Raw genomic sequence first — 13,855 nt, forward strand, 5'->3', positions numbered from 1 at the left:
GCACAATCACCTCCCTACTTCTGCTGGCCATGCTATTTCTAATACAAGCCAGGATGCCGTTGACTTTCTTGGCCACCTGGGCACACTGCCAGCTCATATTCAGCCGCTTGTCAATTAGAACCCCCAGGTATCTTTCTGCCAGGCAGCTTTCCAGCCACACTTCCCCAAGCCTGTAGCGCTGCATGGGGTTATTGTGGCCCAAGTACAGGACCTGGCACTTGCCCTTGTTGAAACTCATACCAACCATCCTTATCAACTGACCACCTACCCTTACAAGGCTCAGCGATACTCCTCCAGGTTGGTGGTGAAAAGCTGCTTCTGTTTTTTTGCCCTAATTTGGAATCAGTCTTTTGGGCATTAGCTGAAGTTTTGTGAACTCATACAGTGCAGGGGCTGTGAAATGTGCAGATGTTTTGCAGAGCTGTCACTAAATGGGAATGTTCCTCAGTACCAGGCTGTGAACGTTTGCTTGGACACTGAGCAGTCCACTGAAACCCTGCCAAAGGCCAGTAACGAAGAGATAAAAAGATTGCTGCCAAAGAGGTTTTGTGGGAGTGAACCATGTTTCTGAGAAAAAGTGGCTGAGCACTCCAAAAAAGCCTGAGAAGGAGACGAGGATTAACAGGAGTGACGCTCCTCCAAAGTGCGTGGCATAAAAACTTACTTTGGTTTTGCCACTAACATGTAAATCCAAACACTCCACTCTGCATAGCACCTACCAGGATTCAGTATATCTGCCCATTTTCATACCTTCCATGTAGTTCAAAAGCAGTCAATTTCACAGAATCACAAAATGGTCAGGGTTGAAAGGGACCTTTGGAGATCATCTAGTCCAACCCCCCTGCCAGAGCAGCGTCACCTACAGCAGGTTGGACAGGAACGCACCCAGGCGGGTTTGGAATATCTCCAGAGAAAGAGACTCCACACCCTCTCTGGGCAGCCTGTGACAGTGCTCTGCCACCCTCAAAGGAAAGAAGTTTTTCCTCATGTTCAGATGGAATTTCCCATGTTCCCATGTTCGCTGGGCACCACTGAAAAGAGTCTGGCCCCATCCTTTTGCCACCCGCCCTTTCAATATTGGTAAGCAGTGGTGAGATCCCCTCTCAGTCTTCTCTTCTCCCGGCTAAACAGCCCCAGGTTTCTCAGCCTTTCCTCATCAGAGAGGTGCTCCAGTCCCCTGATCATCTTTGTAGCCCTCTGCTGGACTATATCCAGCAGTTCCCTGTCTTTCTTGAACGGGGGGGTCCAGAACTGGATAGAGCACTCCAGATGTGGCCTCACCAAGTGCAGAGCGGAAGGGGAGGATGACCTCCCTCCACCTGCTGGACACGCTTTTTTTAATGCACCCCAGGATGCCATTGGCCTTCTTGGCCACCAGGGCACATTGCTGACTTATGGTCAACTTGTCCACCAGGACTCCCAGGTCCTTCTCTGCAGAGCTGCCTTCCAGCAGGTCAGCCCCTAACCTGTACTGGTGCATGGGGTTATTCCTCCCCAGGTGTAGGACCCTACACTTGCCCTTATCGAATTTCACTGAGTTACTCCTTTCCTGAAAGAATAAAGACATACCTTCTATTTTCAGCATCTCCCTACTTTTCCACTACTCCAGCTACGGAGTGGCACTATGCCCATGCTTTGGGTTGTCTCTGCTGTAGGAAATCAATCTGAATTCGTCTCTTGCCTCCATGTGAACCCAGGAAAAAAGACTTGTCACCTTTTTTTTTTTTCACTAGACGGGTGTTAAGGAATGAGCCAATGACTCATTCTCCTTCTTGTTTGCCTTTTGAGCAGGAACCTGCTCACCAGCTGTGTGTCAGAGACAACCACGGGCCTTTCTAGACAGTCGTGATGTGTCTGTGAGCTCTTGCGAGCGTGGTCCATTCACACGAATGCTGGGTGCTTCAGATGTTCAGCAAGGGAGCTGCAAGCAGGGGAGATTTCTGCATAGCATCAGGACCCAGGGACGACGTACAGTACAGCTCTCAGCCAGCAGTGCCAGCCAAAACACGGTGCCAGCAGCAGAGTTGCGTAGAGATGGAGAACTATGAGAATATAATTCAGACAGCTAGGAAAGGACAGGAACAGCTTTAGGAATGTAATGCGATGCTGTAAAAATACCGGTGAATGCTCTCCTTTGTGACAATCTTAAAGGAGCGTTTATCCACTTGCTTTGCATGTTTAGAGATGCCACCTGAAGCTAGTGATAGCACAGGCAGTTGGCTTTGAGAAGGATGGGTTTAGACATGTGTGATCAGACTTAAGTCATTCAATGAAACAGGTTTGAAAAGAAAAGGACGTTAGATTACAGAGAGAGGAAATTTATACCTCTTGTCATTGTTGCTGTTTCGCTTCACTCGCATCGCCACGGGACCATCTATTTGCATGGTAGACAAAGTTGCCAAATAAAGAGAAGAAAAGGAGAAGGAATGGAAATAGGAACAGGACAAACTGTCCCTTCTTTTCCTTACGGGGCGTCTGTAAGAATTACACAGGGCAAAAATACGTGACAAAATGTAGCCCTCACAATTGACTGAAGTTTGCCCTAGAAGCTGATGCTCTCCATGAGTAAAATATTAGTGTCAGCCGCACCATCTAAGCCTGGCAGGAAGGCCATTCCTCCTAAATTTGGTCTTCACCTTGGGGTGAAAATATGCTGTGCTTCTTAAAAGCACATTGGTTATCAGAGAGCTAAACCTCAAGCTCCTGGCTTATTTTCTTTTTCTTCATCTACCACAGACATGTCATTTAATTCTCTTGCCCCGACTACAGTAAGATCGACTCTGAACTAGAGCAGCCCTAGGTGATGAGGTCAGTATTTCTCTGAATGAATTTGGTAAAGTAATAAAGTCTTGGAGGAAAAATAAAGAAGCAGAAAACAGTAGGAGGTATGAACTAGGTACTCTGTTACTAAGTCTCTTCTAGTTCCAGGAAACTAAATGGATTTTCTGAGTCTTCATGACTGCAGAGACTTGAATGATTAAACTTATAAATGCTGAAAAGCAAACCAGTGATATAGTTTCTGCTATTACATTTTCCCTAAAACTAGTATTTTCTTGCAGATTCTGTATCAGGAATCTGGTAGAAATGGTGATTTTCTTGCTCAATTTCAGGTTCACATCATTCAAAAGTAAACTTGATTAAGAGTGAAGACAGAAAGACATGAGAGATTTTAGTTAATTTAAATAAAAGTGCACTTCAACCCTTCCCTTTATGCTAATTTCCCCATGCTGTTTTTTCTCACGCTACATTGGTGCAGAGTAATCAAATTTACATAACTTGAAGAAAATGCTGAACGCATTTCTGTATTTGCCCACGTTAGTGATGCATGCAGGAAGGATTGAAAATATCCCACTTAAAAGTCGTCCTTTTTGCGGTAGTTTTAAATGTGCCCGTGTTTGGGTGAAAAGGAAGAGCAAGCAATTGTTAATTTGTGATTGCGTTTTTTCCCCCGTTGTCGTGGGAAGCTCCTTTCGTAAGGTAACAGAGCTCAGATTACCCATCGCTGCTTCGATCTTCTGCGTGGAAGATAATGCAAAGTTGTAATATCACTATTTCACTCGTCTAAAAGATTTAGAATTCCCAGGCTGCTTGTTCTGTGACTGCCTGAGGCCTTCCTACCTGTAATTGCTCTGGGCTTTTGCTTGGCGAGATGCCGCTCGAAATCTCATTGACTCTGCGAAGTTGGTTGTTTTGGAGGGATGGTTTGAGAAAGATCATCTCATCCGATTTATCTGTCTTCTTAACCTAGCTGCACATTGTAGATTCGGCAGGCCAAATGGGCTGCTCTGTGCCATTTTTGTCCCAAATAGCTTGTAGTGCCAATCTGCTCTTAAAAATGTGTCGGGCACAGGCAGGCAGCGTAACTACAGCAGTATTCTGCACAGTGGCCCTCCATATAAAGTATTTTATTGATCTTTAATGCAGGCACTCCGGCCTCATTATTCTACATGCAATAAAACGTGAATCGCAAAGGCTGGATGCTGGGGAGAATAGGATAGCCTCATAAAGTGTAGCCTGGCTGTTTATATGTCTATACATACTATAAAGCAAGAGATAAACATCTCCGCATTTGCATTTTGTGTGAAAGTCAGAGCCAAAATGTTACCTAAGGAGATGTGATAGTTTGCAGGAGGTGTGGGAGGTGTGTTGATCACTGCTCAAGCTGGCCATATTCCTGCTAGAGGTGCAGAAGGCTTCTGGAGATTGGAGTAGACGGAGCAACCTTCCTTGGTTTACTACCTAAGTCATGTAAGGCCTCTAAAATTTTCAGTTTCATGGTTGAAGATTTCCTTGGAACAACCTGCAGTACATAGTACAAATTCAGCGTATGTGAGTGAGATTCCTTTTACCTGTGCTCATATAAACTTGGAGGTAACAATGAATTTGTGAATTGTGCTGCGCATATCAACGGGAGTCTGAAGTGTCGCACAGCCCAGTGGTGAAGAGGACAGCTCCAACTGCTTGAAATGTGCATGTGAGTGGGGAAATAGTCAGAAAAGAAGGAGCTTGTGTTCCTTCTTATTCTCCAGAATTAGGTTTTCAGTGCAGTTAGGAGACCCACCTTCCCCACTTTGATGATACCAACAGCTTTTTCACATCCATCCTAAGTTACTCCGTTAGTATCCTCTTCCCACGTTTTCACACACAGTCAGAAACGAAACCCTCTTCTTCGGTTCCTGGTTGAAGTTGGAGTGGATGGAGATGGTGTAGAAATGTGTTCCTGTTGCCTAATTTGAGCCACTGAGCTCAATTAAGTCTCCTTTTCAGCTAGCTGCCTTCACACCAAAGCTGAAGGTAGAGTTATGTGAATGTCTTCCTCAGCCTGCCATCCTCCTGCCTCTAGCGTGTCATTCATTTGGTGGACAAAGTCTTTAAATCCAGCTCCAATAAATCATAATTATTTTAACCAACTTTTACAGTTCTTTTTGGACAGACTGTGAGAGGCCCATCTTACTGCAGCTGGTGTTGGGTGCCTTAATCATCTGAGTTGTAGCTAACCTGAGCTGGAGGGAGCGTATGCGTGTATCTCCCTCTTTCTCTCTGTCGTACTGTTTTTCTCTGTATCTTCAGGTTTTGATGAGGTGTGGAAAAGAAATTTTCCTTTGCAATCACTAAACATTTCACTGGCAGAAAAAAACATTTCTCATCCATCTCCAGTCAATGTTTTGTGCCCTTAATTTCTGATGAGGGAACAATCTTGTAATGAGCAATGCAAAATGGCATCGTTAAAGGTCGTTACAGAACTGAGATGGTACCAGCACACTGTGTACTGCTACAGGAGATTCCCTAACTCTCTGAAGATGAACCGTGAAGGCTGGTTGATGTTATATTTGGTGGGGTTCCTGTTAAATTGCTCCTTTTCAGTGGAATAAAGACCATATGGGAACTAGAGGAGAGGTCATTTCAGTCCCTTGCTTGGTGGTTTTATGTGACATAGGCTGTAAAACTTTTGCTATTGCTGTGTACAAGGAGAAGAAATTGTGTGTGTTAAGGGTCCTTTTCTCTTCCTTCTCATAGTGAGGCAGGCACCAGGGCCAGAACAGGGTCATCTGTGGAGGGGTCCTCAGACCTTCAGCTTCGATGCAAAGATTTTACTGCTGGTGAAGTACAGACACTGGCAGAAGTTGTCACCATGCAAATAAAACCTTTTTATTTATTTTTTTTTTCTTTTTCTCTATCAGCAGCTATGCATAGCATCTCCCCATTGGTAGAATAAATCTGATAAAAAAAAATGTAGTTGTAAGCAGCAATGATTTTATCCTACTGAAAAGATTTTATCCAACAGGAAAAATGTTGTGCCTGGGCATAATTTTTCAGATATGATGAATAACAGCATAATATGACCCTCGGTCCTAGTTTTAAAAGAACTACTGAGCATATCAGATGTACTCAACTTTTTCTCTCCTATCATTTTTTTCCACAGGCAGAGTTTGGTTTATGGATACATCTTGACAAAAATCTGCCACAGGCAAATTTCAACAAAAGAACAACTTCAAACACATCCAATTAACAATTTATGAAAGGAAATCCAACAGAAAATTACACAGAGATTTGCAGGGTATAAAATTTGGCACTAAATCATATTTAATGTGGAAATGACTGTATAGGGAGTTATGGCCCCTTGCAGTGCATTGTCAAAAGGAACTTTATCTGTGGAGGCTCAGTGAGTGCCCTCCATCATTTTTTTTTTTTTTTTTGCTTGCTATAAATAAAATATTTTGTCAGACAAGGCAATGAGCACAGCTTAAAAGGGAACAAAACTCGCTGATAAACCAAGCTGTATGTAGTTTTCAAGCAGAAGTATTAAAAGTCATCAGATTTCTTCAGACTTTCGATCCCAGGATTTGTTCGCTTTATCACAGAAATGAGGGACACTGTACCATCAACAAACACAAAATCACTTTTGACTTGTTAGCACAGCCAGCCACCGTACGTATCCCGATAGCTCGTCATGGTGACTATATTTAAATTGAGAACGGAGCCGTTTTTATGTCTGAAAGGAAATTTCAGCCCTGCTACATCCCGTTGTTTCCTGATTTGCTCACTCATTCAGAAGCCATGGTCGGATTTTCTGGAAAGATGTTAAGGATACAAACTCACATAATTGCCTTCAGCAGCTCTGAAATTAACTTAAGCCACTACTTTGTTTAGGCAAAAACATCTGTGTCTAGACCATTATCTATTTAAACACATGAATAGCCAGCTTTTGTAAGAGACTACTGAGCAGCACCACTTTCATTGCACTGTCTGGATGATATGGGGGACACACACGTTATTTACAGATACCAGGACCAACAAGTAGGGATGAGTAATAGAGTTGACACAGGCCAAGGTCAAGCATATTTATGATACAACTGTGGTCTTACACATACTAAATAATTCAGGAAGGTGATTCTGCCCCTCTGCTCTGTTCTGGTGAGACCCCACTCGGAGTACTGCATCCAGCTCTGGAGACCCCAACATAGGAAAGACATGGACCTGTTGAAGTAGGTCCAGAGGAGGGCCATGAAGATTATTAGAGAGATGGAGCACCTCTCCTATGAGGGTAGGCTGAGAGAGCTGGGGTTGTTCAGCCTGGAGAAGAGAAGGCTCCGGGGAGACCTCAGAACCCCTTCCAGTACATAAATGGGGCCTACAGGAGAGCTGGGGATGGACTTTTTAGCAGGGCATGTAGTGATAGGATGAGGAGTAATGATTTCAAACTGAAAGAGGGGAGATGTAGATTAGATATTAGGAAGAAATTTTTCACTCTGGGGGTGGTAAGCCCCTGGCCCATGTTGCCCAGAGAACTTGCTGATGCCCCATCCCTGGAGATGTTCAAGGCCAGGCTGGATGGGGCTTTGAATAACCTGGTGTAGTGGGAGGTGTCCCTGCCCATGGCAGGGGGTTGGAACTCGATGATCTTCAAGGTGCCTTCCAACCTAAACCATTCTATGATTCTATGTTTCTATGGTAATTTGAAAAGTTAGTTGCTGTATTGCTGACTCTCCCATTAATCCCGTGCTTCCACATGAGAACAGAACAGGAAATGTTTGATAACTTGTCATTGTGTTATCTTCCACTGAAATGTGGAGCATGGCTTTACGTGTCCATTTGTGTGCAATTAGGTCCATGGCAGAGATTCCTTGCTGTGACCATAGTACAAGAATTTCATTAAATCACTGTTTTCCTGCATCTTCAGAGGGCAGCCACGTAGGCCTTTCCAGCCTACTTGGCACTGTGCAGTATAACTGCCTCCTCATGTCCTAGTTAGCCCACTGGTGAAGATGAGAGGACACCTCTGTCACTATAAATGAAGCATTAGAGTGTGCCCCAAGGGAGTTTTTTTTTTTTTCTTGAGTCCATTAATATACGCTTTTGACAGTGAAACACTTTACCAGATAAGTTAGTGTCCAAGGCACGTAATAATTAGTGAATAAAACACCCCCAGCGTATCTTAATCCTATTAAAATGTGTCTTTTAAACTGTAAATGAAATTTTAACCTAATTTTAAATGATTATTTTCTTCCTGTAACACGCCCTTTCTCTGTAGATAACAGATCCCAGGGAAGCAGAAGGTGAAACAAAGGCAGGCATTAATGTAAAAGATTTTAATCTTCTGTTTATATTTTTGAAAGGCACTTGACTGTTTACTGCCTATTTTTCTGTATGCCTCTACTTCTTCCATCACCCCGCTTCCTTCATCACGTTGTGTGATTTTCTTTGTCTGTGACTAGATGATGGCAATAGTAATAATGAATTTGTTTTGCAAGGCAATGTCTAGATTTAGGCACCTGCAAAAATTCTTTAGTTTCTAAATGCAGAAATTATACAGTTTTTAAAGAGTTAAAGCGTTAAATAAAAGTTTCCAGGTGCCTGATATTCTTCCAGGTCTGTGCAGCTAAAGTGCCTAAATGTGATTGCAAGAGTTAAATATTACCCATTTTCTCTATGCCTCTATCTCAGTTCCTCCAAGGCAGATCTCTAAGCAAACAACAAGAAGTAAAGCACATTATAAGTGATTTCCTCTCCCCTCCATTCCCCTGTCTCCCTCATGTACTCTTGGTTAAGCTTCTCATTCTTGCTGTGGTGATTTGGCATTGTTTCCTCTGCAACTGCCACTCAGGTCCTCCCAGTTCTTCCAGTTCTCCTGCCTGACTGTGTCCTTCCAGCAAGACAGCTGATGGTCTTGCTTCCTTTTAATTCTGTGGGAATTCAGGGCATTTAACATCTTTGAAAATTTAGCCACAGCAAGAAAGCAAAGGCCTTTATTTCTCAGGCACAACCCGTTGAAAAGTCCCAGTGTTTGTGCTGCAGATAAGTCCAGATGCAGAGAACTGAACATCCTCCTGAATTCTTGTGCTTGTTTTCTCCTGTGGCTTTCAGGGATTTTGGGAACATTCAGGTCAAGAACGTGCTGTAGCGACTGCCATTTCTTCTTTCAACTTCAGAGCGTCAGAAGCAGTTGGATTGCTTTTTTACTGTAACTTTTGATTAGGAGTCAAAGCTCAGATCAAGGCCAGTTCAAAGGACCATGTGCATTGTTTGAAGTGAAATACTCGTGCGGTTGTAGGATTGGAGTCTTCAGCAGTGCCTATTAGATTAGAACATAAGTTTAGCGTCCTGATTGCCCATACAAACCTTGTGTCTGTTCATCCTCTGAGTCCAGTCTAGGCTGAACCTAACCTCTTTATAGGCACAGAAGCTACAGGCTGGGAGGAGGAGAAGACCTTGTTAAACCTCTGCCCCTACCTGTAGTGTGGTGCAGCTAGATCATGACCAGACTCTTTCAATCTGGACCTGAATACACGCACAGCTCTCAAAGGCAGTGTGAACATCTGGCTACCTCGAAAATGGTATGTGACGTGGCAGCAAAATCAGGTCAATTCTGGAGACTGAACACCATGAAAGCGTGAGAGGCTCAAACTGATGACTATGCGGTCACATTACTGTAATGATTTTCCTTTTTTCTTAGCTGTATTAACTCATAAATAGACAAGATAGCATCCTTTGCTATGTTGAATGTCAAGAGTTGGGTCGTAAAGTCTTCAAGGCAAATGCATAGGCTTTATGAGAAAGTGTCTAATCCCTAAAGAATTTGCAGGAAAATCAGCAAGGTAAATGTGTCATTTTTCAGATACACATACAAGTTTTTGTTGTGTCAGAACTGGTGGAAAATTGAAGCTGGTTGCTGGGGCTCAAATGTAGCTCAGGAGATCTGTCTTCAGGTCCTAATGCTTCCTTCGGGGCTTGATATGTTTACTCTCATGTAACTTACTCCTCTTCACCTTTTTACCACTGTTTATGACATCTATTTTATTACTATTTTCTTTTCCCTTAAGAAGACTATGTAAAACTGAACAATATTTACACTGCTTTTGCTTTCTTTCCATTCTCTCATCTCAGCAGAGCCCTAGGACCCCCTTCTCTGACCTACCTGATGATGAGAAGATCTTTAATGGGGGAGATGACATGTGGCAGAACCAGAGCCAGGATCAAGCCTTGCTCTCGGAAATCACAGAAGAGGACCTGGAGGCTATCCGTCAGCGGGAAGAGGCCATTCAGCAGATCGAGGTCAGTAACCTTCTCCCGTCATGGGCTTGCAAGCTGGAAGTGCAGGTTTGTTGTGTTGTGCATTGCTCAACATGATGAAGAAAATGCTGACTTACATGGCTGCCTGTACAGCATCGCTAAACATGGGAGAGACTATCAGATGTTCCTAAAAATCAGTGGCAGGAGGAAGAATTAGGAATACATACGACCTGTAATGAAAATGACAAGAATTAATTAATCTTCATGGGCTAATAATAGCTCAAAGTTAGGCAGGACTGTCAACCTGCCAGCCGAAGTTAGGCAGGACTAACAACAGCCAGCCAAAGTTAGGCAGGACTGTCAACCTGCTTGAGGGTAGGAAGGCTCTACAGAGAGATCTGGACAGGCTGGATGGGTGGGCTGAGGCCAATGGTATGAGGTTCGATAAGGCCAAGTGCTGGGTCCTGCACTTGGGTCACAACAACCCCATGCAGTGCTACAGGCTTGGGGAAGAGAGGCTGGAAAGTTGCCCAGCAGAAAAGGATCCGGCGGTGTGGGTCAACAATTGGCTTAATATGAGCCAGCAGTGTGCCCAGGTGGCCAAGAAGGCCAATGGCATCCTGGCCTATACCAGAAATAGTGTGGTCAGCAGGACTGGGGCAGTGATCGTCCCCCTGTACTCGGCACTGGTGAGGCTCCACCTCAAGTACTGTGGTCAGTTTTGGGCCCCTCACTACAAGAAAGACATGGAGGTTCTGAGTGAACTGGGGTGTGTCCAGAGCATTTCCAGAGAAGGGCAATGAAGCTGGTGAAGGGTCTGGAGAACAGAGGAGTGGCTGAGGGAACTGGGGTTGTTTAGCCTGGAGAAGAGGAGGCTGACAGGAGACCTTGTCACTCTCTACAACTATCTGAAAGGACGTTGTACGGGGGTGGGGGCTGACCTCTTCTCCCAAGTAACAAGTGATAGGATGAGAGGAAATGGGTTCAAGTTATGCCAGGCGAGGTTTAGTTTGGATATTAGGAAAAAATGCTTCACCAAAAGGCTTGTCAAGCATTGGAAGAGGCTGCCCAGGGAAGTGGTAGAATTGCCATCCCTGGAGGTATTTAAAAGATGTGTAGACATGGTGCTGATGGACATGGTTTAGTTGTGGTTTTGGCAGTGTTAGGTTGATGATTGGACTTAATGATCTTAAATGTCCCCTTCCACCCTATAGAGTTCTATGATTCTATGATTCTAATGTTTTGGGTTTGTTTGTTTTTTTTTTTTTTTTTCAGTGAGTCTTCCATAACCAAGTTTGTAGTGAATTAGTTTAATTGAGCTTGGTTCTGCATCAAAACAACTTCCTTTGTGCATGCAAACTTGAAACTGGTTTTTGTCACTGGCAGAAGATATTCAACTTTACCCTTAGAGAGAATAATAGGTAGACAAGAGGAAATAACTTTTTAACTTTTTCAAATAATTCAATATTTTTGCTTTATCAAAGCATTTGGTTGTTCTTAATGTAGTTAAAAGAAGACATACTATTTTTGTTCCCCCTTTTTTTTTATAAGTGCTATAAATAAAATACAAAAAAAAGGAACAAAAAGAGGTTTGAATAAGTTAAACATCCCACATTTTTTCTTTTTATACTTCTCTTTTTATGCTTTTGGGAAACTCTTGTTACTCAAATTTAAGCAATAAATGAGTAAAAGCAGAACATTATAAGTCTTTCTAATTTGTATGCTTTTACAGACCTAAACTCAAGATGAACCAAAAAAAAAAAAAAAAAAAAAAAAAAGAGGGCTTCAGAATAATCAGAACATTTAATTAAGGACTATACTTTGTCCCTTAATTGGATTGAGCTAATTTTATCAGAATAGATTTTGGTTGCGGTATAGCAGGAATTGTGATTGAGTTAACAGTGCAAAAAGGGGACAAACGTTCCTGCTGTAGACTGGTGCTTTTCGAGGCGTTGACCTCTGTTTGCAAACAGTGATAGCTACAGATGATTCAACACCGTAAGTAAGAAATTTTGACAGTTTTGTAGGAGTGGGTCAAGGTTAATGTATGTCTAATTTCTGCTATGGTTTGCTGAGTAGAGATGACTGAGCTTTTTGGACTTGCGTGCATTAGTAGGGATGGAATTGTTGAAGAATATTGTCACACAGAGTATCCTTGGGCATGAATTGTCCTTTGATACTTAAGGAATCTCTTTGTATCCACCAGCTCAAACTCTAGGGAACTTTGTTGCAAGAAAATTTATTGCGTGTTTTGGGATGCTCCTGCACTTTGATATTCAAGAAAGGTGAATTCAAAGGTATTTCTGAAACGGTGTTGTGGATATAAAGGATATTGTTGTGATCCTTTTCTTTGAAATATAGTCACTGCCTTTTTCCTTCTGTCTCTATGTTTCCTCCCTGTCATGTCCGGGAAAAAAAAAACAAACAAACAACACAACAACTTTAAGTGTTTCCCCATTAGGCAGTGGAGAATGACAAATCCCAAGCCAACCTCAAGCACACCAACTTTGAGAAATCAAGAGGTGTAGTCATGTCTCCTCAGAGAGATCCTTATTTTGCTGGTTAAATTCCATTACTGTGCCACAAGCTGACATCTTTGCGTGGGGCCACACTAGACCACATGGGGCTTTTAGGGTGAGTTAAGGGAATCCAGTCCTAGCCCAACATAACTTCTAAATAAATGCAACACATTTATTGTGCAGGTTGCATATCTATTGATTTGGTACATCCTGTTTACCTTTCTGCCTAATATGAATACCTCTGAATAACTTTCTCAACTTACGTAGTTAATGTTGTTCAGCCGTCTGCTTCCTCAGAATGTGTGCGCTTTCTTTTTATGTTTTTGGTGGGTTTTTTCCCCCATCTCCATCACAGAATGATAGAATCATAGAATGGTTTGGGGTGGAACAGACCTTTAAAGATCGTCTCGTCCACCCCCCCTGCCAGAGCAGGGTCACCTACAGCATGTTGCACAGGCCAGTGTCCAGGTGGGTTTTGAATGTCTCCAGAGTGGGAGACTCCACCCCCTCTCTGGGCAGCCTGTTCCAGTGCTCTACTACCCTCAAAGTAAAGAAGTTCCTTCTCATGTTAAGATGGAACTTCCTATGTTCAAGTTTATGCCCATTACCCCTCGTCCTATCACTGGGCGCCACTGAAAAAAGACTGCTGCCATCCCCCTGGCATCCTCCCATTAAGTATTTGTATGTATTAATAAGATCCCCCCTCAATCTTCTTTTCTCTAGACTAAAGAGACCCAAGTCCCTCAGCCTTTCCTCATAAGAAAGGTGCTCCAGTCCCCTAATCATCTTCGTTGCCCTTTGCTGGCCCCTCTCCAGCAGTTCCCTGTCTTTCTTGAACTGGGGAGCCCAGAACGGGACACAGTACTCCAGATGCGGTCTCACCAGGGCAGAGTAGAGGGGGAGGATGACCTCCCTCGCCCTGCTGGCCACACTCTTCTTGATGCACCCCAGGATGCCATTCGCCTTCTTGGCCGCCAGGGCACATTGCTGGCTCATGGTCATCCTGTTGTCCACCAGGACTCCCAGGTCCCTCTCCACAGAGCTGCTCTCCAGGAGGTCAGCCCCCAACCTGTACTGGTGCATGGTTGCTCTGAGCAGGTTGCTCAGAGCCCCGTCCAACCTGACCTGGCATGTTTCCAGGGATGGGGCATCTACCGCCTCTCTGGGCAACCTGGACCAGTGTCTCACCACCCTCAGTGTAAAAAATTTCTTCCTTCTGTCTAGTCTAAATCTTTCCTCTTTTAGTTTAAAGCCATCGATTCCCGTCCTATCACAACAGGCCCTGCTAAAAATCCCTCTCCAGCTTTCCTGTAGGCCCCCTTCAG

General features: G+C 43.6%; 1 protein-coding gene across 1 annotated transcript in view; it reads left to right on the plus strand.

The window, feature by feature from the left end:
* Positions 1 to 13,855, plus strand: part of TSNARE1 (t-SNARE domain containing 1) — a gene marked incomplete at its 5' end in the record, with an annotated part of 103,865 nt that overhangs the window by 33,520 nt on the left and 56,490 nt on the right. Inside the window, one exon of the mRNA XM_009888175.1 lies at positions 9,889 to 10,053. Within this exon, the coding sequence (XP_009886477.1) occupies positions 9,889 to 10,053 (165 nt within the window). The remainder of the gene's footprint in view (positions 1 to 9,888; positions 10,054 to 13,855) is intronic.

This window comes from Charadrius vociferus, unplaced genomic scaffold (assembly GCF_000708025.1).
Source record: "Charadrius vociferus isolate BGI_N301 unplaced genomic scaffold, ASM70802v2 scaffold276, whole genome shotgun sequence".
Taxonomy (NCBI): Eukaryota; Metazoa; Chordata; class Aves; order Charadriiformes; family Charadriidae; genus Charadrius; species Charadrius vociferus.